This window comes from Oncorhynchus mykiss, chromosome 29 (genome assembly GCF_057628025.1).
Source record: "Oncorhynchus mykiss isolate SJ-2025 chromosome 29, ASM5762802v1, whole genome shotgun sequence".
In the NCBI taxonomy this organism is placed as follows: domain Eukaryota; kingdom Metazoa; phylum Chordata; class Actinopteri; order Salmoniformes; family Salmonidae; genus Oncorhynchus; species Oncorhynchus mykiss.
Window position 1 is genome coordinate 26,444,997 of NC_143050.1, and position 27,549 is coordinate 26,472,545.

The following is a 27,549-nucleotide window of genomic DNA, read 5'->3' on the forward strand; positions in this document are numbered from 1 at the left end:
CAAATTCCCAGTTATGGTATTCCCTTTGTGTCAGGAACCAAAACTCCTCCATCGTGTTTTCTGCAGCATTCGGTCACATGACAGCTCAATCAGCTGTTCGATTTCACTTACTGGAATGTCAACTGGACCAGGATCACAGTCAAACGGATTGGGAAGTAGGTCCCAAAGTGTTCTTCCACGTGTTGGAGGTGAGCAGTCATCACTCGTGTGGGACACTTACTGATGCTGTTTTCGTTAGAAACATGCACAGCCGAGGGAAAGGTGCATGGTTCGCTTTTGAAAGACTCTCTCTCCAATAAGAGTTCTTTCCTCTGAATTCACTGATTCGGTCACTCATCTGAGGAATGTTTTTGTATTTCCCCTGCATGCTTGAGTTCAGTTCGTTCAGTTTCCCAAATACATTACAAAGAAAGTCAACTAAGTCTGTTTTTCTTTACATGCATTGTTAATGACAACAGTTCCTCTCTCAATGCTCTGATCTCCAACTAGTTTTGCAAACAGGTGTGTGCCCAGTGGATGTGGTTAAATGTAGTTTACAATCGAAGTTACCTGCTGCAGTATATCTCAGTTCTGTGTTCAGCTCTTTTGCCACCACTTGCTCTCCGTGTATCATACAATGCGTCCATAATGGCAGAGGGAGACACATTCATAACTAGAGTGCAGAGGCCTGCCCACTATAGATTGAGCCCCAACTGTACAAAAGCCCACCATTTAATCCCATGGAATCTGTTTTTCGTCAATATAGGCACGCAGGACACTGAACATCCCCTGTGCCGTTTCATGATCGGGAAATGTGAGACAGAACAATATGTCCTCATTAATAGCATCCCCCTCATGTATAGCGAACATAAGTCAATGCATGTGCATCTCTGCCCTCACAGCAAACGTCCATTTGGAGAGCATAAACTGGGGAAATTTTGAGTCGTTCAGTCTTGTTTGTTAGCAATAGGATATATTCTTCCTTTAACAGTGTTATCTGAAAAACAGCTTTTATCTCAAGGCCATCAGACTGTTAAATAGCCATCACTAGCACAGAGAGGCTGCTGCCAACATAAACAGACTTGAAATCATTGGCCACTTTAATAAATGGAATACTAGTCACTGTCTTGTATTACTCATCTCATATGTATATACTGTATTCTATACTATCTACTGTATCTTAGCCTATTCCGCAAGGACATTGCCCATCCATATATTTATATACTTTTAATTCCATTACTTTACTTAGATTTGTGAGTATCAGGTATTTGTTGTGAAATTGATAGATATTACTTGTTAAATATTGCGTATGTGTATGTGACCAATAACATTGGATTTGATTTGATTTGAACGATTCAAGTCCAACAGTCAAGAGCAGCTCATGATCTAAGTACGCTCTCTAGTATAATTTAATATTTAAAGTCATCACTGGCCTCATGGTGTAATCCCTGAGCAGTTTCCTTCCTTGTATCTTTGTTGTGACTGGGTGTATTGATCCACCATCCAAAGTGTAAATAATAACTTTACCATGCTCAAAGGGGTATTTAATGTCGGCTTTTTAAAAATGTTTTGCCATCCCCCAATAGATGCCCTTATTTCCGAGGCGAGGATCATCTCCCTGGTCTTTGTGATTGAATCTGTGTTTGAAATGTACTGCTTGACTGAGGAATATTACAGATAATGTGGGGCACAAAGATGAGGCAGTCATTCAAAAAGCATGTTAAACACTATTATTGTACACAGAGTGAGTCCATGCAACTTATTATGTGACTTGTTAAGCACATTTTTACTGCTGAACATATTTAGGATTGTCATAACAAAGAATTTGAATATTTATAACTCAAGTTATTTCAGCTTTTAAAATTTGATGAATTTCTAAATATTTCTAAAAACATAATTCCATTATGGGGTATTGTGTGTAGGCCAGTGATACATTTTAAAGTCAGGCTGTAACACAATAAAATGTGGAAAAAGTCAAGTGGTGTGAATACTTTTTGAAGGCACTGTATACTTTACATGTGTGCACACACATCCCAGGTCTTTCACGTACATACACACATTCTCCTGGTTCCAACCAGCTGCAAAATCCTCCTCATGAACCACATGCAATTCACTTAAGTATCTTGGGTGGTTTCCACATGGTTTCTTCGCTCAATTTTTTCATCCTCTTCCCCCAGCCATATTTCTTGTGGGTCTAGAGCAGTAAAGATTTACTAGGGGTGCTCCAGCTCTCTCTCTGACCACGACAGGGTTTCCTGTGGTGTGAGGACACAAGCCACGGGACTGACAGGTGTCAGGCGTGTTACACACACACACACACACGCACAAACGCACACATGTACGCCTGTACATGCCCATTCACACACACATGCCTGGACATGCCCACCATCCCTTGCAAACACGCACACACACACACCAGTGGAGGCTGGTTGGAGGACCTATGGGAAGACAGGCTCATTGCAATGGCTGGAATGGAATAAATGGAACGGTATAAAACACATCAAACATATGGAAGACACATGTTTGACTCCGTTCCATTTATTCCATTCCAGACATTACTATTTAGCCCATCCTTAAATAGCTCCTCTCACCAGCCTCCACTGACACACACCAATACTTCAACCACACATACACACACTAATGGTATTGGCATTATGCTTGCTTGCATCGTCGGGATGTCTGTGGGTGACAGTTACTTGACTGCCATAAGCTGTCACTTCTGCAGAGACAATGCGCTCACACACACAACAACACCACACACACAAAGCCAGCTGTTAGGAGCCTGTGATGGACTAGCATCGGTGTGTAAACAGGGGAGTGGAATTCTGCTGCTTGCTAACATGGAGAGCTCCCAATCGGGAAATCAGAGAGAGGTTTATACACAGCACAGCGGACAAGCCCAGACATGCCTCTCACACACACTGTAGCCTGTGTGGAGCAAGGACTTTGCAAACAGACACACGCACAGAAACGTGTGCAAGCGCGCACAAGCACGCACACACACACACACCGTTCTAGCGCCCGTCTGATCCCGAGCCCAATGAGTCACTGGGCTCATTATTAGCCATGTGCTGTCGGACACCTGCCAAGCTGATCAGATCTCACTGGATTCTACAGTCTCTCGCTCTGACCCTGAAAGACTGCAGCATTTTATAATGAGTTCACAATAACAATGGAATAACTTTGAAGCTTGGGGAACTGCCATCGTGGCATCTCTATCAACATACCAGTAGGGGTCATTTATTCCTTATCAGTTGATTTCTTATCAGAGGACCTAGGAGAGAGTTTTAAGACCTCTGTATCTCTATATCTAGACTAGATTGAATAGACTGATCTAGTACTGCTCTAGTCGTAATAGCTGTTAGCTGTGAATTTAACTTCCACTAGACTTGGTATGTGATAATAATGGCAGATTTACTGACACACAGATACACACACTGAAATACACACTGAAACACACTCTGAACAATGCTTACTACTGCAGCTGCCAGAACCAGCTAGCGGTCAGAGGTACACAGCTGTGCAGACTATTTATAAAGGCCAAATTCCACCTCCCTAAAATCCACTGCATGAGCTGGGGGAGAGAGGGGGAGAAAAATACATCCTATTTTGGGAATGCTGCTGATTGTAGCATTAGCTGTCCTCAATTTCCCTGATAACAAATGGGGAAAATTACATTACATACATGATCCGAGAAGAGCTCTCCCCAGTTCCCACCATGCCTGTCGCTGTGAGCCCACGTTTGGGATTTCTGGGATACGGAATCTCCATTCCCTTATGAATGCAGGCTCAACTTTCACTCCCTCTGCATCTCTCAGCTCGTGTCAAGGGCTGTGACTCAGATGAATAATTTGCATCTTTGGGGCTCGACTCTGCGACCATATGATTAGCATGTTTGAGAGTTGACTCAGAAGCCAAATAAAGCAAGATACTGGCTTAGAGTGAATAGTGAGATTTGATAATGTGGGGAAGATACTATCAGCGAGAGAAATGAGGGGAGGGGTGATTTGACAGAAGGAAGATTCATAGGAGGAAGAAGTTCAGGTGTGTTATTGACAGGGTGGGGTTACATTGACAATGTGTGTGAGGTGTGGGAGGTGGGTGGGTTGATGGGCATGTCTTATAAGGCAGGGTGGGTGGTACACAGTAGCTACTGTATGTGCTGTATGTTCTGGGGTAGGATGGTTAGAATCCAGGCGAGTAAATGTAAATGAAGTGAGTAAGGAGAAGTACACAGAGATGTGAAGTTTACAGAGGTTTTAGTGATGAATGGAGGACGTAAATGAGGTCGGTAAGTTGTTTTGGCCTGGGTGAGACAGAGATGAGAGCCAGTGGGCTACAGTAGGCCCTGAGTTTGTCCAGTCAGTCAGAGAAACAGACAGACAGACATGTGTGGTAATAAATAACCCAGGATATAGTGGTCTTACCTTCTACCAGCTCTCACAGTCTCATGTCAGAATTAGACATTCATCCATGTTTGTCAAACGTCAAATTTTGAAGTTATTGCAAATGTCAAATTTCTAAGTGTTTAAAGTTAAGTTAAGGCATTAACCACACATTTTTAAGGTTAGGATTAAGTTCAGGCATTATATCCAAATTCTTACGGTTAGGCATCAACTCCGAATGGTTAAGGTAAGGGTTAAGGTTTGGGATAGGCTTAAAACAAAAATACACAAAATAATGTATATCGCTGGATTTGAACGGGCAACCTTTGGAATCAGAGGCATATGCTTACACCCATCCGTCATCCCTGTCCACAATGCCCTATCAAAACCAAAACCTACTTGAAGGTAACAGCGCTCACTGTTGCCCCTAGTGGCCGGTTCCAACGTCATCTTCTGAAGTCCTCAGACATGGATGGACATTGAATACTGACTTGTATCACGGGTGACCTGGCTGCTTACCTTCGGCCTCGCGGGGGCTCCAGTGTCCAGAGGGGGCGCAGGGTCGGGGGGACGAGGAGTTGGATGCGTACTGCATCAGTACCCGGCCCTCTGTGCATTTATCACACACTGATCCCACTTCTCTAGGAAACCAACAGACAGGCACACCAACCAACTTAGATACAGTTTATATGGAAACACACTTACTTAGATACAGTTTATATGGAAACAAACTCAGATACAGTCCAATTGGACTGGCCCTCATTTAAATACAGACATGCAGGTACTACTCACTTAGATACAGTCAAAATAGAGAGGTGTTAATCTAGATGTGATCCAAACAGACAGTCAACCCATTTATCCAAAATATCTCCAGGTCCTTTGCAGAGTGGAGGTCAATGCAAAAATATCCCCATTGTGCAGCCTGCCCCATTCGTCCAGCTAATTTCACCTGTCGTAGAAGTGGCCGGAAATAGGCGGGAACCACTCCAGGGTAATGGCGGCATGCTCTTGCTCCACCACTTGGGGTGCCATGGGCACAGGGGGTGGCTTGGGATCGGGCTGCCACGTCTGGTAGATCAGGTCCAGGTAGCAGTGCATCCGGGCAACTTGATTGGAGGTGAAAGAGTTCGTACAGTCGTCATCTACGTGGAAGAGATCAGATCAGAAAGTTTAATATGATGGTTTGTAGATTATGTATTCACGTAAACTAAGGTTAAAGGTTAAAGGTTGAATTAACCAATAGGGCAAGGTTAGGGAAGCCATTAGAAGTAATGTACATGTATACATACAGTCTGGTATATACATAGTCTGTAGCAATGTTATTAAGAGAAGAGATATTCTTAAAGTCTCTACAGGTCCATGACCTGAACATACATTAGAATATATTGAGTGTGTTTTTCCAATGCAATGTCCTTGCTACATTCCACACCTGCCAAGGCACACATACTCAGGGTCAGCATACTGTATGGTTGGACATTCCTACAGATGTAGAATTTTAATTTGAGACAGTTTGCTACAGCAGGAAAATAATCCTGCAGCAACAGGAAATGTGAATTATTATGTGGATAATAGGGGTTGATACATTTCTGAAATTTCAAAGTGGAAATAACAAACTTCAGAATACTTTTAAAACCTCAAATAAACTACAAGTTGTACATTTGCTGCATTGCAGGGAAGTTCTCCTGCAACAGGGTGATAAAATTCAGACCCTACATCTGTTTGTGCTCTGTGTTTATTTCTGATTGTAAGTTATCCCTAGTTACCACAGCCACAAAGTTATATATCGTAAAAAATCATAAAAACAAAAAATAGGTTTTTGGTCTTCATTTAATGTTAGGGGTTAGGCATAAGGTTAACAGTTTGGTTAAGGTTAGGTTCAAAATCAGATTTTAAGAAGAGAAATTGTAGAAATAAGCGAGGTTGAGCGATAATTTTGACTTTGTGGCTGTGGTAACTAGTGACAACCCTGAGTAAGGGAGTGGAGAGTGTGATGGGTTTTTTGACGATCTAGACATGTTTGTATGGCGTGTGTGTGTGTGTGTGTGTGTGTGTGTGTGTGTGTGTGTGTGTGTGTGTGTGTGTGTGCGTGTTTGTGCATGCGTACATCATGTGTGTGTGCCTGTTTATCTGTGTCATAAAGTGTGCACTTGTTTGTATGTGTGGTTATGAATGTGTGTGTATGTGCATCAGTATGTGTGCGTGTGTGTGCGTGCATGTGTGTGTTTCTGTGCTTGTATGTGAGCAGTGCAATCTCACCTGCGTAGCTCATGTAGTTGTTGTACGGTGTGTTTGTGAAGTGACGACGCCCACAGGTGTCGTTGCCAGGCTCAGGGTCTCTGCAGTGCTTGTACTTGGGCGTGGGGTTAGTGTCTTCACACAGATCTCCTGTCTCCAAAGAGGGCTCAGTCTCCAGACATGCATCGTTACAGGACTCAATCTCTGAGATCCCCCGGAACACGTGGTACAGCCCGAGACTGTGGCCGATCTCATGGATCATGGTGTGGTTGTGACCAAATGTGCCGTAGAAGGAGGGATTCAGAACAATGCCACCTACAAATGGAGAGCAGACACAGACAAACACCTATTCACACTAGAAAGTACTGGAAGCTGGAGTGGGATTGAGACAATGCATTATTCATCGACCCACACAGCTTCATTATCACCTTCCTCCCTGTCAGAGCGGAGGTAGAGAGACTGCAATTACTCCCAATCAACAATGTGAGGCTGTTGAGCAGGAGGAGTGTGTGTGTGTGTGTGTGTGTGTGTGTGTGTGTGTGTGTGTGTGTGTGTGTGTGTGTGTGTGTGTGCATGCGTGTGCGTGCGTGTGTGTGTCTTTACCCAAATGTGTTAATGCTTCTTTGTCCCACGGCCAAGTAGCGACTCCAGCCAGGTCTTCATCAGACGAGTTGGCAAAGAAGACGTTCAGGTGAGTGGAGCCATCCAGATTCAGGATCTCTTTCAGCTCCTTTACATCCAAATAGGCTCTGGAGACCAGAGAGATAGACAGAAAGAGAGAGATACTTAAACAATATACTGTAGTTCCTAGGAATGAGAGCCAGTTCATTTCTCAAATACTTCAGATTTACAATGGGCCCTGGAGCAAAGTTATTTCCTATTTCTGAAGAAGAATTTGAACATTTCTGACAACAATAGACCCTTAAGAAAAGAGGCAGCTAGATCATTCTGGGAGCTGAGACAGGCTTCTGATCAGATTGAAACAGAATTTATATAGGTAGTCTAGAGCCCACCTTGAGCAGGTCTGATTGAGATGTGTTTACCGTGCTTGGCTAATACTATGCAAGAGGTGGACATGGAATGTCATATGAGAACACATAATCCACCCCATGAAACTGTCAGTCCCCCTTCCCTCTGCCCATGTCAAAAACCCTTATTCAATAATCAAGCTCTTGGTCTTGGCAAATCCTATTGACAAGATCAGTGAAGTCTTAAAGGAGAAAGTAATACGTTGCAAATATGAGTTTCTTCAGTTCATAGTTGTCAGCTGTTTTTGTGAACACAAGGGCAACTGGAGGTGAACTAGAAAAACATTGCTCTCTGATATATCATCACGAATCAGAATGACAAACATGCAGTAGAACAAGTTGCATTTCATGTTTTGACCCTTATTTCACCCATGTTTGAGTTCCTTGTTTGTAAGAATCACAAAATATACACCTTCTATAATGTCTGGTTCTAAACCATGGCATTATAGGCGACCAGCCAAAGAGAAAACCATTTATATCTACAGGGGGAGACGATGGCAGAAAATTGACCTGCTATATTTTATGTAATTATATGAACGATTAATTTGAAAGAGTCCTAGCTGCTTCACATGGCTAGTAAAGCAAGTCTGGAGGGGACCCTGAACAGCTTATACCCCCAAGCCATAAGACTGCTAAATAGTTAGATAAATAGTTAACCAATACCTACCAGGACTATCTGTAGTGACCCTTTTTGCACAAACTCTTTTGACTCATCAAATACGCTGCTGCTACTATTTACTATCTATCCTGTTGCCTAGTCACTTTATCCCTATCTATATGTACACATCTACCTCAATTACCTCGTACCCCTGCACATCAACTCTGTACTGGTATCCCATGTATATAGGCAAGTTATCATTACTCATTGTGTATTTATTCCTTGTGTAATTATTTATCTATTATTTATCCGCATTGTTGGGAAGGACACATAAGTAAGCATTTTACTGTTACTCTACACCTGTTGTTTAACGACGCATGTGACAAATTTGATTTGCAAAGCGAAGAAGAGGAGAGGAGGTCTCAGAATCAGGGAGAGAATCCATGAGCGGGGAAGGAGGGCAACGGAGCACGAGGGCGAAGCGGGCAGCCATAAACGTGAACAATAAACGTGACAAATGAGGACATCGTAAAAGGAAGAAGAAGAAGAAAAAGAGCCTGGAAACAGTTGCAGTAAAAACCATTGGTGCCAGGCCGGCCAAGGTACAGTACAGTATGTCATCCTCCTTAGTGGATCAAAATATAGGCTGGACTACCATCCATAGCACTGGAGGAGTGGAGGACACTGGAGTGTCATAAAGTATAATTGGAGTGACTGATCGTGGCAGGTGACATGTTAGGATATGGTTTGTTAAGCGTCGGGACAGCATAATGAAGGCTTTATAGGAGGTTGGGCCAAACCAAGGGGTGCAGATGGGGGAAGTACATGTCGTTATGGCACACCACAGCTGTTAGAGTGTGGTATAGGAGGACAAGATGTACCCTTCTGCTCCCTTTGACGTCAATGTACATCTTTTACAAAAGATCTGTAGCTACATCTGATTGTGGGTTTCACATATCAATAACTGTACTGTCTACCAGCAATGTAAAAAAGTTCTTCAGGGGCTGGTCAAGTATGTCAGTATTGTTAATTAAAGTACTGTAAGCACTTGAACTGTTTCACAATCCCCTGTTGCTGTTGATCTGCCTCTTCCAGGACCAGCAGGTGAGGAAGGATAAGGATGCTGTGTTAGTTTAGTTCCTGCCACAGGGGCTGGGCCAGGTATGTTTGGAATAAAGGGGTGGCATAGTGGAAAGGTCCTCCATGGCCTATGGGAGAGCAGAGGCGAGCACCAGGCCCAGACCTACAGAGAGCACATGATATAATGTCCCTCTCCCTAATCATTTCAGGAATTTCATTATTTCCTCTGAAAATATTTGTCCGGCTTTTTGGCCGCCGTGCATGAGGGGGGAAAAGGATCAGGGGGGTTTAATGGCGAGATGAGTAAGTCAGCAACAGATAAAAGCAGTACTACTGTAGATCAGAACCCATCTGATCTGAGTTCAATTAGCTTTAATGCACTGGCTCCGTTACAACAACACAACACACATCAGATGTGGACTGGATGGACGGATGCAGGCTATGGCTTTGGCCGGCGCACAAACAGCAGGGTTTAGCATGACTGCATAAAAACAGGCCAGGCTGCATGTGTGTCTGTCGTGTTGCATGGATTTGCACTCTTCTGTGTGTATAAATATGTGATCAGCTTTGTAGGAAAGTAATTGACTGCTTGATGTAGTGGGATGCTGTTGAGAAAGGGGAGAGAGCAGTGGCTGTCTGACATCACTTTAGCCAGTGTCGTCCCTGGGAGTGAGTATGCCAGTCTTGGACCAGTCATGCGATCGACTTTGTCTCTCTCCCTCTCTAACACGCTCTCTCACTTTCCCTGTCTCTCCCCCTCTCTCTTCTGCGTTCTCCCTCCCTCCGGTTCTTCCTCTTTCCATCCGCCTTCCCTCTCTCCATTCCCTGGCCTCAAGTCCCTTCTCTAAGGATGTCCTGTCTCTGGTATAACCCAAATTAGGACCTGAGGGTCAGTCTCATCCCCCTCAGCGCTCCTCTCCCCTCATCGCTTACCCTTAACCCTTACCCATCATCCTCTATCCCTCGCCTCTAGCCCCTCATCTTGCACTTTCATAAGGGACGAGCCACACGAGGAGACAACATTTTCCATTCATTTAAACACTCCACTTTTTATGCATGCCCTGGGAAGAGAATCTAGATTTTAGAAAGAGACGTTGCGAGAAGACCCTCAGAGAGTAGAGGCGAGAGGAGAAAAAGAAGGAAAATGTAACTTCACTAAATTCAGACGTCAGCGGGCATCTGTTCCTAGGCAGTCCGGGGTGTGATGAGCGCTGAAACTGCTGTGTTAATGCTTGTATATCTGATACATATTAAATAGAGGATTATGACTTCATCCATTTACACCCATATATAATTCATATAAGCCCATAAATGTGCCTCGTATACATATGTCTGGGGCTGCTGAGTGTGAAACGCTGTGGTGAGTTGGCAGCCTTACAGCCAAGAAATCCTTAGCTCTCCTGTCATCGACTCGGTCAACACCACAGATCCTAAAGCCATCATTCATCCCTGCCTTTATTATCACACTCATGCTCTTTTTCTCCATCAATATTTTGTGTTGTTTCACCTTCCAAGGAAGACACAACATACAGTACATAAGACCAAGTGTTGACACTCAAATTTCAAAGGTTGGACAGCAGAGCTAGACAACTGGGATTTCCACAGTTACAGAGTTACAGTACAGTACGGACTATATAGGGCCGAGCCTACAAACACATTATATAATTTCCATTGCTTGAAGTTCTTCTGTTTATACCAACACTCTTAATAGTGTTGGTGGTGTGTCCATACCAACCAATCATGACCTTAAACTTGGGTTTCAGAGGTGGGGGGACCACCTTCAAAATGTGTTGTCCCCCCCACCTCTGAAATTTGTGTGTGTAAATTTCAACATGACAGTTTTCCATGTGACTGCCACTGTACAACATTTCTGTACCATCTCAACAATGTAAATTATAATCAACTCCTGATTGGGAGTTTTTCCCAAATCAAATCAACTATGGTGGTGATAGCAATAACAGTACTTCTGTCTTTCCTAACTCTTCAGTTGAGGTAGATGGAAAAGGCCAATCTTAAACTTTTACTCAACACCTCTCTGCCCCACACCCTGACCAAAATGACCCTATTGATGTCCATCACCCCCCTCTGTGGCCCACCCTCCCTACCTCACCCCATCTCAGCATCCCTCCCAGTACTGGCTGATGACATGTGGGGACGAACACACAGAGTGCAGGTGAACTCAGTCCGGGCCGGGGTCAACCAACCAACAGGTGCATTTACAAGGGTGTTACGGCTTTCATGGGAGAGTGCTAACAGCTAGTTTTACGCCCTAGCCACTCCATTAGGGTGAAGCCATTAACATGGGCCTGGTTTATGAGCTGCAGGGCTTAGGGTTTAGAAGACAGATTGTAAAGCACCCAACTCAATGGTCCTAGGAGAATACACTCATTGAGAAAGACAGGAGGGGAGTGGGCTGGGGTGTGTGTGTGTGTGTGTGTGTGTGTGTGTGTGTGTGTGTGTGTGTGTGTGTGTGTGCATGCATGTGTGTATGTGTGGGTGCGGAGTGCATGTGTGTGTGTGTGTGACCATTAACCTGCCACTGTGCCAGGGAGCGAGACAGTGACATGCAGAGAGGCCAAGCGGGAACAAATTGTTCTTCATCCCTGACGAAGCTGGGCCAGAGGCGTGACGGCCTCTTTTCTCACCCTGTGTAGATCCTGTGCAACAGGTACTGTATGTCAGTAAATCTAGATAGAACCATTTACGTGGAAGGAAAGACATGTCTATAGGATGTAGCATATTGAGATTGTGTATTGTACATGTGGAATTCAACTGAGTTGCGTTCAAATGTCTCAAAGGATACTTACTGTTGTTTTACCTCAGAAATTCACATACCGTTAAGCACAGTACCAGACATAAGTAAGAATGTCATCCCATGAAAAATATTGGCATAACCGTAAAACAGCATAACAACAAAGGCCTGTGAAAACAATGAAAAATATTTCCTTCGGCGAAGGGGGGAGTGTTAAGTATTATCGCTGGTATTTCCAGAGGAACCTCTGTCTGTGGACTGCAGAGAAGAGTAGCTAGCGCAAGCGGCCTACCACAGTACCCTGCTAGCCAGATTCCTAAACACACTAAGTGGTAACAGGCATGAGGGCTACAAAAATAAACGCAGGACCTCACAGCCATTGTTCCCTTGCGTATGTGGCGCGCTGTTCATCCAGAATTCCACAATTAACGAGGAATGTTGAATAATGTTTGTAGTGTGGTCCTCCACATACCACAATCAAACCAAAATAAGCAAGCACTTGGGGAGCTTCTCTTTATCAACTTAAGAATTCTCTCTCTCTCTCTCTCTCTTACTTAATTTCTCTCAATCTCTCTTATCCCCCCTTTCAACAGCCCATCATTCATACGTCTGCAGGGATATTTGAATGGTAGGGACTGTAAGCGTGTGCCAATAGCTGATTTCTAAGAGAAGCCGTCTAGGCTGATTGTTGATGAATGACTTTGTAATGATGACTGAAACGGAGGGGAGAGAAGAGATGGCAAACCCACCTGCTTTTGCTTTCTGATGTCGCCTCACACAGAGTTGTTTAGCAGCCGTTTTAAATACAGAGAGAGTGCCAGCGAGACAGTGCTTCCAGGCCTGAGCAATGAGAATGATAGAAAACAGCCTAGTGCCTTGATTCTGGCTACATCAGAAAGACACAAATAATCCCCACAATAACCCTATTTGGAGATTTTTTCACCCCCCCCCCCCCGCCCTCTCTTTAGCACGACGGCGTCCAAAAACATTTACGAGCATCTGACATTGGTCAATTTTTTTTCCAGGCAGCGAGAGAACTTCAAGACCACAAGGACCCCCCTACAACTGCCACAAAATGTCTCCGGCCTCTGTGTTTGAGTGTCACGCCTGCCAAGAAAAATCCAATGCTTTACTACTGGAGCCCCTCAAGGTCCATGACAAAAAGCAGTTCCAGAATGAACCAGAGACTGTTTTTCTCAACGCTGCTCAGTCATCCTCTGTTGTACAGAGTAGGAATCCTGCAGATACTGGCAGGTACTAGATCAGTGGAGGCCACCGCATCTCCTCCCAGTAACCCTATCAAACTGTTCCTCGCCACAACCCTGCAGTAATCAAACTTCAAAATGATTTTCTGAGGTAAAACATTCTTGAAGAGGCTTAAAGAGAAGAGCAGTAATGGTGCAGAGAAGTGTCGTCATCCCCCCCCCCCCCCCCCTCCAAGGGAGATATACTTCCCCTGCAAAAATGTCTCTTGGGTGCTTCCTGGATAGAGTAGTACTACGTTGAAATGAGTCCCTACTGCTGCTAGCAAAGTGATGCTGGTCACTCTCCTCTGACCTCTAATTACCCCTTCTGGTCTTTCTAGAGTGTAATTGTTTCCAATCTCGCTTGTTTCCAATCAATCTAGCTTCATTAGGGCAGCAGCGGATAGACGGAGAAGAGCGAGGGAGAGAAAAGAAGTTGAAAAATGAGGAGAGAAAAAAATCCATCTGGGCTCTCCCGGGGTCACTAGAGTGTGTTTCGTTGGTTTGGCCCCCCCCAAGTGTAGGATGCGGATTGAGTCTGTCTTAAAGCCAGATTGGACTCGCGGCCCCAGAGGACACCCTGCTGGGCCACACACACTGCCGGGGGTAGAGTTACACTCTGCTCACAGAGGGCCAGCCAGGAGACAGTGGAACTGACAGACTGTGTATCAAAACCTCACATCAGTGTCCTGACTGACTGTGTAATGAGAAGATGTGTGCAGTTATGTGAGTCACTCCAGACAGTGTGTATGTATGACAACAATGGATCATAGCAGTGAAAAATAACAGTGTTGGTGAGGGTAGCATGCACAGAATGTCATGTCAGGTACACATACATATATAGTACTTGATAGTACTTACGATTGAACAATCAGACACAAAACTGTTGACTAGACCCTGAAAAACGGGCAAATCCTAACTTGAAGATCAAATGTACAGTACATACAAATCTCCTTTCGACATCATTTCATGCTTTGTGAGAAACCTCGACTCCAACTTTGGAGCCAGGCTATATCTTTGTTTAGGACTCATCAAGCAGCGACAAAGAGAAAGACAAAGACAGAGAGCTGACCTGTGTGGAGAGGAGCGGTTGAAGCAGGTCTTGGTCACATCCGTCACATTGGGGTTACAGCAGTCTCCGTTGTCGTAGAAGAAGTTGTCCCAATTACACTCGGGGTCGCACACCCCGTTGCCCTGCTTGGACTGAGGGCAGTGGCTACGGTGCCTAATACAGTCACCCGCGTCTAAACCCGTCAGCGTGTGGTTGCACTCTGGGTCGCACGCCTCGTCACCCACTTTGCTGATGTCACAGTTGGCCAGGACCAGACGGTGGCGCAGCGAGGAGTTGGTGACGTTGTGGACGCTCAGCTCCCAGGTGATGTTGTAGACGGCGAAGGCGTTGTTGAGTTGCTGGTGCTGCAAGTGGATCTGACGAGGCGTGACGGTGGGCCGGCGCCGAGCGTCGTCCCACACGTTGACCACACGGTAACGCACCGTCTTGGACTTCCGGAAGGTCCAGGTGCGGTTGTAGTTGGTCACCACTTCCACGTTGTCGCAGACAGTTTGACCACAGGGCGGGGGTTCCAGGGTAGTGTCCAGAGACCCTCCAGTTCCACCTTCTCCTACCCCTACTCCAGCCTGCCCCACCCTGCTGCAACCCTCGTCTGGCTGGGGGAAGCTCCCATCCTTCACCGTCAGCCACTTCCGGGCAGGGTGTTCAAAGGTCTCCCTGATCACCAGCAGAGGTGCATCTTGAGGATTTTCGTGACCCTGCATGTCCCTGATTATCTGCCTCTGTCCCCGGGCCTCCCTCCACAGACTTACCCTCTCCACAGTCCCCCGGTAGTTATGGTTCAGAGCGTTCCCGCCCACCATCAGCACCTTGCACTTCTTGGTCAGATGGCTGAAGACGTTGCCCGACTGTTCACGGCTGACGCCCACCTGGGCGCCGTTGACGTAGAGCTTCATGTAGAGGCCGTCGTAGGTGACTGCCAGGTGGGCCCAGGTGTTGGGCAGGTAGCGGGCGTTGGAGTGGACGGAGGTGACCTTGTGGGCACGGTCCGTCTTTAGGGAGAAGAAGAAGCGTGGGTCACGGTTGCCCTGCTCGCTGACCGCCCGGATGCCCAGCAGCCAACCCCGGTCGCTGGAGGCGTAGAAACACTTATCGTACAGACCTGGGAGAGAGCAGAGAGAGAGGGACAGTCAGTTAACATTAGATAGAGAGACAGAGAGATATGGTAAGACAAATAGAGAAAAAGAGAGAAAGAAGCTTTGACTTTCAGAAAGGTCCTGACTACATCAGCAAAGATACACCTTCATTTAATTTAAAGAGAACAACACTCAATCAAGATAGAAAGAGAACAAGAAAGAGCGAGGGTGTTAGATAATTCACTGATCACCTCTAGTACAGCAGAGAGAGAGCAGAGCTCAACACTACAGCAGTCAGTGGTGGAGTGGTGAGTAAAAGTAAAGATACCTTAATAGACAATGACTCAAGTAAAAGTGAAAGTCACCCAGAAAAATACTACTAGAGTAAAAAGCTAAAAGTATCCGTTTTTAAATGTACTTAAGTGTAGTGGTGGAAAAGTACTCAATTGTCATACTTGAGTAAAAGCACAAAGTAAAAGTAAATGCCATACATTAAATGTCATATATTAAGCAAACCAGAAGGCATGATTTTCTGGTTTTTATTTTATTTACAGACAGACAGGGGCACACTCGTACACTCAGACATAATTTACAAACTCAGTATTTGTGTTTAGTGAGTCCGCAGGTCAGAGTCAGTAGGGATGACAACTCGTTATATTGATAGTTGTGTGAATTGGACCTGCCTGAACATTTGAAATGTAATGAGTACTTTTGGGTATCAGAGAAAATGCAGAGGAGTAAAAAGTACATATTTTTTATAAGAAATGCAGTGGAGTAAAAATGAAAGTTGTAAAATATTGAAATTGTAAAGTATAGATACCCCCCAAAATCACTTAAGTATTACTTCAAAGTGTTTTTGGTTAGTTACTTTACACCACTATCATTTGTATTCTTAGTTATTAACATTTCAAGTTTAGTCTCAGGGGCCTCACGGCTTTGGTCCCGCCCCAGAGCTAGTTTTTCAGTCTCCTGAACAACATCAACCTAGGAGGTCTGCTTGGAGTCACCCATAGCCAATTCTTAATGTGAATTTTTAACAGTAAAATGTGTACGCTGTACTGTAGAGTTTATGTCTTATAGTTCATCCAACAAAATGTCAAATGCATCTGTGTGTCATGTAATCACATTCTCATTCTCTCATTGTAGGCCAGACATTAACAATATGGTACAGATTATGTAGTAGATGTACTGACACGATACATTTGAAGATAGTATTGACATAATGTCCTGGAAATTGGGTTAAGGTGCATGCAGTATTTAGCTTGGGGAGACCCATAGAAACTCGTACAAGAAAGATTTTATGAGCATTGAGGCCATTTCAACATTTCGGGGGAGCCAGACAAAGTAGTTTTCTGTAAAAGTCTTGCTATGCTAGAGGCACCAAAACAACTTTTTCCCTGTTGCACTTGGAAAACATGTCAGCTTCAGCATGGTAATGTGCTTTCACTTCTTAGGTGATCTCTAAATGCTAAATGTGTGTGTGTGTTTAGTGTGTGTATGTGTCCTTACAACAACAAAAAAACACGTCACATTTGCAGTTTCACATGTAAGAAAACTCCAACTGTGAAAATATCACTTTCACATGTGGAATTGCAGATTCAAATTGAAATAATGTCTTCTCCTCACATGTGATAAGATGGAACAGTGGACAGAATACATTTTTGGGGGGCAGGTTAATGGATCACATTCAAATGGTGACATAGTTCTGCTGTATGAAGGTTAAAGGGACAATGTTAAAGGTACAATCCTTAGTTGCTATAATTCATTGTTGGACTTATAAATTAATGATATGTACCTATTGATTCTTGAAGAATATATAAGTATAAATGCGTCATGAGCTTAGTTTAACTGTTGTACCCCATCAGAACCCAAAATTCAAAACTTGTTTTACGCCAATGTTTGTAAACAAATTGTAAATGTAAGCAACAATTGTATAGCCTAAAAAAAGTAAAACCTATCATTTTGATGTCATGGATGTCGGTCTTTGCATCTATAGCGTAGTCTACGGATTTGAGAATGATTGAATTTCTCCAGACCCATCCCTCAGCTGTTTACTGAAACTGTGGCAGGGAGTACAATTTGTTCATGTTTAAATTAAGGATTGCCACTTTAAGCACCTTTAATAGAGTAATAGTGTTATTATATGGTGCAGTCCTCTTGTGAGTGAGTTACTTTTGCCCTTTAATATCAAGTAAAACTTCTGAAGTCGAAAACAAAGATAATGATATTGAAAGCAAAACATAAAACCAAAAGAAAAAATAGCCAAACAAAATGTTGCAAGGAAATAACTTCCAAATGTGAGAACAAATGAATTATAAATGGATAAGAAAAGTATATAATCTGAACATGTTTTTATAATAATGACATTTTCCCTGTTTTTCGTTATGTTACCCTGTTACCTCTTTTGCTGCCTTTTTTCCAGTTGCAAAATTTGGTATGTTAAAATTCCAGCAACATATCACCCTACGTCCCACTACTGATTTGTCTCTGAAGCTAAGCAGGGTTGGTCCTGGTCTATCCCTGCATGGTAGACCAGACGGAAGTGGTGAAAAAAATCTATGAATGTGAAATTTCATGTGTCCGAAAATCACATCTGACTCATGTAAAAATCCCATCAGATTTTTCACCCCTTTTCGTGATATTCATTTGGTCGTTACAGTCTTGTCCCATCGCTGCAACTCCCGTACGGACTCGGGAGAGGCGAAGGTCGAGAGCCATGCGTCCTTCTGAAACACAACCCTGCCAACCCGCACTGCTTCTTAACACACTGCTTGCATAACCCGGAAGCCAGCCGCACCAATGTGTCGGAGGAAACACTATACAACTGGCGACCGTGTCAGCGTGCTAAGCCCGGCCCGTCACAGGAGTCGCTAGAGCGCGATGAGACAAGAACATCCCAGTCGGCCAAAACCTCCCTAACCCGGATGACACTGGGCCAATTGTGTGTTGCCTCATGGGTCTCCAATTTGTGGCCAGCTGCGACACAAACCCAGATCTGTAGTGTCGCCTCAAGCACCTTAGACCGCAGTGCCACTCCGGAGGCCCCATCTGAATTGTTCACGTAATTTGTTCACACGTGTCCGAAAACACAAGTTTTTTTCACATGGGTGTGTGTACGTGTGCGTACAGTACGTGTGTGAACACAATGTGTGTATGCCTATGCACATTCACCAGAGAACTCTGATATGCCTAATACCTAGCAGAGCTCCTCAAGCATGAGGAAGTACAGTACATGTGCTCACAAATCATTTTTGCGGAGAAGTGGGATCCACCGCTGGCAGGGGCATATGTTTCAAACACAGGGGAAGCAGTACTCCGAATCCTGCGAGGGGCCCTGTGGAAGTCAGTGCTGTTTAAAATGAGGTAGGACACATTTTTTTCATGAGTATGGGCTTATTTTTATAACAGCATATTGGATGACTCTCATTCATATTCCATTCGCCCAGTTCTCTATATATTTCTCTATTGCTTCTCCTTCCTTTTGGAAGAAATTAAATCAACTACTCACCATATTTTATATACTGCAGTGCTAGCTAGCTGTATCTTATGCTTTCAGTACTAGATGAATTCTCTGATCCTTTGATTGGGTGTACAACATGTCAGTTCATGCTGCAAGAGCTCTGATAGGCTGGAGGACGTCCTCCGGAAGTTGTCATAATTAATGTGTAAGTCTATGGAAGGGGATGAGAACCATGAGCCTCCTAGGTTTTGTATTGAAGTCAACGTACCCAGAGGAGGATGGAAGCTAGCTGTCCTCCGGCTACACTAGGGGGCTACCCTACAGTGTGCTGTAGACCTTATTTGCAAAATAGTGTGTTTTAATCAATTATTTGGTTGTGTGATTATATTTAGTGTAGTTTAACTAAAAATGATAACTTTTTTTATGTTTTACAATTTACATTTTTATGAAATTCACTGAGGAGGATGGTCCTCCCCTTCCTCCTCTGAGGAGCCTCCACTGCCATCCACATAATGAAGTAAAGAGATCTGAGACAATTTCAGGTCTTTTTAAACTAATGTGAACCAAGTAGGAGTGTCTAATGCAGACCAATACAATCCAATGCAACCCAATGCAATCCACAGTATTCACACAGCAATGGGTTGTATGGGTTACCTTCAAACAAGTCCCGGGGCACTAGTGGGAGTCATAGAGCAAAACGGAGAACACCATCGTGTTCGTGAGAGACTTCCCATTCTATAGACTGGTCATGCAGGCCAAACCGTTTGGAAGCTACAGACATTTTCGAAGAACAATTTTGGGGATGTCTCATGGTCTGACAAACACTGCTGTGGCTCGGCCACCTTCCACCAGAAGGCCAACATAGGCGGATGCGGTGGATTGAGACGCAGCCCATGCAAAATATGTATCTGATATCTCTAGCTTAAACTGGCAGATTTTGATAGGGATTTTTTTATAATCTTACTTAGATTGACGCATCAGTGCTTCAATAGACTCTTAAGGATTTTTCACATGTTTTTCATCAGCTGTACATACATACAGTAAGAGTCAGGGGGATATTCTAATTCCAAAGCCATTCAAAGAGCATGGTGGGGTTCAACGTCAAGGTCAGTCGTATTGAGTGTGACGTCCTTACTGTTTCCACTACAGTGGAAGGAAAAAACCCTCCATCTGTCAGCTAGCACACTCAAGGCTAAAAGGTGTTCTGAAATGTGTGTAAGGCTCCTAGTGTAAACAGCTGTCATAATTCTGCCAACCTCAATTCATCTAATATAGTACACTTTTCCAGACCCAACCTGCTATGAGGTTGGATGGGGCACACAACACACACACACACACGCACACGCACAGGAATTTGCATACACACACTGACGCTATGGCTAAAAGCCATTCGTGTCAGGTTCAAAGTCAACCTTGCTTGAACTTGCGATTTGTCTTCCCACAAAGCAAACACACTCAGGAACAGAAAAAAGAGAGTGAAAATGTCAGAGAAATCTGATGAAAAGCAGGGAGAAAGGGAACAATGGACTTTGCGTGTGCTTTTGAAATGTTTGGGCTCTGAAAGTCGGGGAAAGGGACTGTGTGTACGGACACAGTGAAGTGAGCGTCACACTGGATATTTGACATGTTGGAAATTTCCACGGATACTTTAGACCCTAAACACAATAGACATCCCACAGGTGAAAACCCTTTAACCACCAGAAAAATTACAGTCAATTACAAGTCAATTACATTTTGCTCTATAACTAACTTGAGACATCTTTCAACAATGTAATTAACTTGAAAACCTTTTCATTACGTTTAATGATTAAAAAGAGAATGCAAATGATCTCTTATGTGGCACAACTATACAGTAACAGACAGCTTGGGGAAAATACCATGGTAATTTGACAGCATTTTCCAGCCTTAGATTACCTCAACAGAACCCCCACACCTCATCCTTAAGTTTCCTACTACAGTCTGAAATCAAGAGATGAGTGACTACATGTAGTCCTTTGCTGTGTCCTGTGGCTTTCCTCTAACGTATTATAAAACTATAAATCTAGAGTGAGTATTAAAGTTTAATACTCAACTATCTCATTAACCAAAGTGTATTTATGTAATCTTAGATGGTATATGTCATTAGTTTTATATGATCTAACATCTAAAACCTTCATAGCACTTAAGTGCCTCTCTGCTTTGTTATCAAATGATGCATCTGCCAACATGGGCATTTATTGTTTACAGCTGGTCATGGAAGAGAAACTCTGATCCACTGTCTTGCTATTTATTTCCCTTCCTTTGATGTGAGACAGGCCTCCATGACCTGGATAAAAGGGCAAAAAGGTCAGAAGTAAAGTTCATCTCACATTAGGACACGGAACATGACATGCTAATGTGTGACATGAACTGCCATGAGGATGTAAAGTGCATGGTAGCATTTAGTCAAGTTGAACTGTAATTTAAGGGTCCCCTTCCTCATTAAAGACCATCTTTGAGTAACTTTCAAAAGCGGGGCGAATTGTTACAACATGTCAACATGTCACAATAGGGAGAAGACAATGCTACAGATTCTTTGACTGGAGGGTTAGCCCGAAGAGGCTAAGCTGAAGCAACAGCACTCGTCCTCCTTTGTAAAATGAAAGGCTGCTCAGTGACAGGTGTTGGTGGAGCGTTTGCGTGTATTTGAACGAGTGCCCAAATCAATTCGGCTAGCCAGTGGAGTCGTAACACTGAGCTATTCCATTATTGCTACCCTGGGATCCTGAGTAAAAAAGAATGCTTCCTTTTTTCCCCTTTTTTGATGGTCCTTTCTACTTCCTGTGTGCGCATGCTCATTTTGTCAACGCTGTTCAAGGTCCTGAATCGTGTTGCTCTGCTGGAGTCATTCTCCTGCAGTTCCATCGACCAAATCTGCATTACAAATGACAACGTGTGTGTGTGTATGTGTGTCATACAGGTCAGTTTTACATCCCCAGCATTCCTGTTTGATACCAGTAAGCAGACCGCAGCGGGTACACCTCCTCATGTGAGTAGGCAGTGAGTTCTCCTGGCAAGTGCCCATCCTCTCTGTGTCTCAGAGCAAATGTTACCACTAACAAACAGGCATCACTAAATACATTGCATTCTGTAAATACGTCAGCAATGGTGGGCCCTACACATGCCAGCAATGCAACATACGTACATGGTGGGCCCTACACATGCCAGCAATGCAACATACGTACATGGTGGGCCCTACACATGCCAGCAATGCAACATACGTACATGGTGGGCCCTACACATGCCAGCAATGCAACATATGTACATGGTGGGCCCTTAACATGCCAGCAATGCAACATACGTACATGGTGGGCCCTGAGTCTAGGAACTCTTGCTTGCTGTGTAAGTGGTTTGGACTATGACTTGAGTATTCCACTAGCCCTTGTTTTAGGCCACAGAGTCAATAAATCAAAGCAAATTAAATTGTATTTGTCTCATGTGCCAAATACAACAGGTGTAGACCTTGCCGTGAAATGTTTACTTACAAGCCTTCAACAAACAATGTAGAGTTTTTTTTAAGTAAGTAAGACCAGAAAGTAAGACCAGAAAGTAAGACCAGTAAGTAAGACCAGAAAGTAAGACCAGTAAGTAAGACCAGTAAGTAAGACCAGAAAGGAACCACAGATGTATGTTTATCAAACAGGAGTTATCACTGGTCCTCAAGCCGTCACTTTGTTGGCACTCAGAGGTCTCACTGTGTGGGCTTTACTGTAAACAATAAGTAAATGCCACAGAACTGTACTGTACTACTCATCTCCCCTCACTTATGAAACGGCGAGTTGACAAGCTCAATAAAAAAACAACAGCAGTGTCGTGATAAAAAGCGGGGCAAAAACAACAACAAGGCTGAAACAGCTGTAGAAAACAAGCCAGGCCTGGGTCAAAACAACAGGATGGGACTGCTTTAGGCCTGGGATTGTTGGGAGGTCTCAATTGGATTTAAAAGATTAGGCATCACAACATTTGCTCGATAGGGCATTTCTTATTTTCCTTCAAAAGCACATTTTTCCAACCACACTGATCTTAATGTGACGAGAGCAAACAATAAAATTTTATGTATAAGATAGGTAATACACGTGACATCCCCAAAGCAGACTGCATGTCCCGGTTGGGCTAAGACATTTATCTGAGTCACAGAGCTCTCAATAGATTCTCTGAAGAGTTGAAATGCCTAGAGTGAATTTAATAAGGGGCTGGCTTAGGCAGCCCCCACCACCAGGCCAAACATAGTACACACATACTGTATACACACACACACAGACACACACAATAAACATGCACATATGCATGCGCGCCCATACACCCACGCATGCACGCACACACACACACACACACACACACACACACACACACACACACACACACACACACACACACACACACACACACACAGGGATGGACCAGGAGTATTAGTATTTTATACACATTTACATTGCTCCATTATTACATAACAATATTACAATACCATATTACATTGCTAAGAATAGTGTGAGTGTGTATTTTAGAGTGTGTGAGGTGTTATTTTATCTATTTTTTTAAATCAGATTTTTCTGATAGATTGAGTTACCTGAGTTGGAAGAGAGTTGGATGTAGTCATGGCTCTATAAAGTACCATGCGTTTCCTAGCCTCTGTTCTGGACTTGGGGACTGTGAAGAGACCTCTGGTATCTTGTTTGGTATGTATGAGTGTCTGAGCTGTGTGTTAACCGAATAAAAAGACAGTTTGATACTTTAATACCTCTCACTTTGAGCCAGATGAGATTGATTTGCATGTTGTTGATATCAACTGTCCTTGTAGGCCTTCATTTAAGGGCCAAAAGTGCTGCTCTGTTCTGGGCCAACTGTAATTTATGTGTGTGTGTGTGTGTGTGTGTGTGTGTGTGTGTGTGTGTGTGTGTGTGTGTGTGTGTGTGTGTGAAAGAGAGTAAAACCTTTTGGAGATCCCTTCTCAATGGTAAGTGCCTCACAAGGGGTAGCAGACAGTAGTATGCATCTGCACACATGCAATCAGTTGTGTTTGCAACGCTCCCTGTTGGCAGCCAATGGGATCGAATCGCATACAAATATACATCAGAAGCAGTGGCACAGACACTGAAATCTATAAACATTATATACATTGGAAGAAAATGTATTCTAAGACTTGGCATTGTGGATTTCAGAATGAAATGACTGTAACCAGTAGGTGTCTGCTCTAGTCGGTTGGGTAATAGCTCACAACATTCACAGGGTACGTTGTGCGTGGATGAAGCAGGTTACTGTCTCCCTCCCATCCCTTTACAAAGCTAAAGCCAGTCTTTAGACTGTACTGCTAAAACCACCCAATCCAACAGCCGGTTTCATTTTTTATTAATGTTAGAGTCACCTAATGTTATGCACAAATGTTGAGGTTTGAGGAATCCCAGGCGCAGCTAATAGCGCGTCCCTCCGCGCAATGGGGAAAACCCTGGGACTCTATTTCTGTCTCGTAACCTCAGCAGCCAATCCAGAAGTGTCGATTTGGGAGGCACTTTGGATTGCGGCACGGACGGTGCCCTAGACACACCAGAATAAAAATGGATCTCTCTAGCTCTCTCCTTTTGCCTGCTGTGACGTGCCCACAGATTCAAAGTTTTGAGCATTACATCATAGTTTAAAATAGCCAGACGCCTCACAAAAAAATACAATTTCTACGCACGATGACATCACCTGTCAATCAAGTGATGCGGAATAAATGGCAATATCAAACAACCTTGAAATAAGCTAAAATGGTGATAGACCACCCAATATTTGAGTAATTTTGCTCATGAGAGTTTAAATGAGGAATATTTATATAAAATGCATTCATTAAGACCGAAAATATTAGCTGAATGATCATACCCAAGTAGGCTAATGCGTGCGTCTACACAAAGTCTCTCAAAGGCTATTGCACTTTTCAAGGTATTACATCACATTACATTGGCGTGGGTCAGTTGTGAGATGAACTCACTCTCAACTCAGTTACGACTGCATGATGTTTTACGGTGACAACCGTGCATGATTTGAGCTAATACAACATGCATGATAAAATCATAGCCTACACAGCTAAATATGGGTCATGACATTCAATTGGTTTATTAACATATATTAGCCTACTTTACTGCTTAATGTGTTCGAGGTAATAAAATATACATATTTCACACTTAACTTTGAAATATGTTGTTGAATTTTAGGGCGCATAGACTAGTAAAATCATTCTGATCATTCATTAATTTGTGAACTGAGACAGTTGTTTAGGCTACCTGCAATCACCGTAGGAGATCGTTGACCTCCCTCTGGTTTGATCCACATCTCCAGAGTAAAATTCCCTCTCGGTATCTCCACGCCCGGTTTAAGCCGAAGTTGGTCTCCTCTGCCGGTAAAATAAACAGCTTTCACCCGACTTGGAGAGTTCTCCTCCGCCTGAGAGGAGCGCCGATGCTGGCGAGGCACCCGTCGTTCTAAGCCGGGCAAGGAGCGTTTGCCCCGCGGCAGACGTGTGGCACAAGCCCCTGGGAAGGTGGCTCTCGCCTCCCTGATACGCACCAAGTCCCTTTTGGATCTCCCCTTTCTCCGGACAGTCCCGCACTCTGATCCAAAACATAAGATGAGTATCACCAGGCAAGGCAGCCAGGGAAAAGTCCAAAGTTTCATTTTCAGGAGAAGGAGTGATAAAAATATATAAAGAGCAATTGATAGATATAAATTAGATAAGAATAAAATTCGTAGGTCCACAATGCTCCTCTATAAAATCTTCCCGAGTTTCTCTTTCTGTTTTTTTTTCTTTACAGCTGCTTGTCAAACCGTAGAATCAGTCTAAATAAACCCATGAAGCGATACTGTAATATCCCCCTTATTGGCTAATGTTAAGCCACGACCCCCTTTCCTTGCCCGCGTTTAAGCAAAAGTAAGACTCTTCTGGAGAGATTCAGGAATGTTTGATTCATGCAGGTGTTCTACTGTGCCTTTTCAATGGGTCTCATTAAGCCAAAGGGATGTCTAATAAGTAATCAATCAGAGGGGATCCGGTTGATCATGCCCCCATCACTCCTTGGATTGTATGAGTTAGTTTAGTCGCAGAAACGCACAGTTGTCCGCCAAACGCTTGTTACACGGTTTAGTTTTCTTATCCCAAAAGTAAAGTAAGACAGTATGCAAAATGCCACATATTACATTCTAAATAAAAGTCATAATAAACCGACCTGTCATTATTTTATTTAAGAAAAAACAAACATTCCTTGACTTGCTTTTTGATATTCAAAAGTTGAAATGCACAACATTATCTTGTAAGGCAAGAGAGAGCTGCAAAAGTATTAAGCATCGCGATCCTCATTCATTTGCCTGAAGCAGAGACACTTGGAGAGAGAGTCAGCACTGGGCGTCCGCTTTAAAGCGATTTCTCAGGTCTTTTTAAGAGCGTGGAAATCATGTTTCGAACGTTCCGGGCTTTTTTAATTTATTTTTTAGCCGAAGTGGGAAGTCAGACCGGTACTCACTGGCGGAAATTCCATTTCTCCGTGGGACTTAGTGATGGGACCCTGTTTACGGAGTTTGGAAAGCGTATGTGTATCCCTCTAGCGGATACAGTTTTCTACAATTTTACCTGATTCTGAGACAGAACGAACAGACGTAGACCTGAAAGTGACAGGCCATCCAGCAGTACCCTTGTTGCGGTTGGATCACATTCCTATACGATTTCCTGTTTAAAATACATGAACCCAATGTTGATTGTCATGTCTTATTAGCTATTAAATGGTCAGAAGTAATCAATACAATTGTGTAACTAACCAGGATTGGAAAATATATAGAGTAGGTAAGGCCAGGGGTCTGAAGTCAGATTTGGCAATACACAGCAAAGGCATAAAAAAACCTTACACCCAGAATTCCATTTTAATATCCCACTTGTAGCCTACAGTAAACGATGTCTGTGGTAAAATATTGTGCATCACTAAAACAAAGCTGTTGATGTTCAGCACTACCACCAGCAAAACTGCATTGTAATGTGTCCCTAGTTGGAAATATAAATTCTCATCACATAAGTTGACAGGAATGTAATGCTTTACAGCACCCTTTCATGGCTTTGACCAGAGACAGTCAGGAATATTCCCCTGTGGGTTCTTTGGTATAAATGTATGCTTGGAGAGTTGGACATTTCCACCTACCATAAAGTAAGAGGGAACAAACATTACATATTTGCCTAGCCCAAGCCATATTGTGTTGTGTGACTTTGTGATGGCAGGATGGCCACATATTTCCATTTGTGCCTTAGGAAGGGGAAATGACATATGGTAAGGGTAAGAGAGAGCACAACCCTGGGAGAAGGTTTTAAGTGGACCACTAAGTGTTAAGTAGAAACCTCAGCCCCAATAGGTTCACAGACGACGCAATCGCGACCACACTGCACACTGCCCTAACCCATCTGGACAAGAGGAATACCTATGTGAGAATGCTGTTCATCGACTACAGCTCAGCATTTAACACCATAGTACCCTCCAAACTCGTCATTAAGCTCGAGACCCTGGGTCTCGACCCCACCCTGTGCAACTGGGTACTGGACTTCCTGACGGGCCACCCCCAGGTGGTGAGGGTAGGTAACAACATCTCCACCCCGCTGATCCTCAACACTGG

At 43.7% G+C, this 27,549-nt stretch overlaps 1 protein-coding gene across 3 annotated transcripts in view; it reads right to left on the bottom strand.

The window, feature by feature from the left end:
• pappaa (pregnancy-associated plasma protein A, pappalysin 1a) overlaps positions 1–26,460 on the bottom strand; it is a 116,298-nt gene extending 89,838 nt beyond the window's left edge. For all 3 annotated transcript variants that reach the window (XM_036967897.2, XM_036967895.2, XM_090226888.1), the window contains exons 1-6: positions 25,185–26,460; positions 14,374–15,475; positions 7,203–7,348; positions 6,621–6,914; positions 5,314–5,506; positions 4,884–5,005 (exon numbers count right to left, since the gene is read on the bottom strand). In XM_036967897.2, coding sequence (XP_036823792.1) covers positions 4,884–5,005; positions 5,314–5,506; positions 6,621–6,914; positions 7,203–7,348; positions 14,374–15,475; positions 25,185–25,575 — 2,248 coding nt within the window. In that variant the 5' untranslated portion in view covers positions 25,576–26,460. The remainder of the gene's footprint in view (positions 1–4,883; positions 5,006–5,313; positions 5,507–6,620; positions 6,915–7,202; positions 7,349–14,373; positions 15,476–25,184) is intronic.
• Between the last annotated feature and the right edge of the window lie 1,089 nt (positions 26,461–27,549).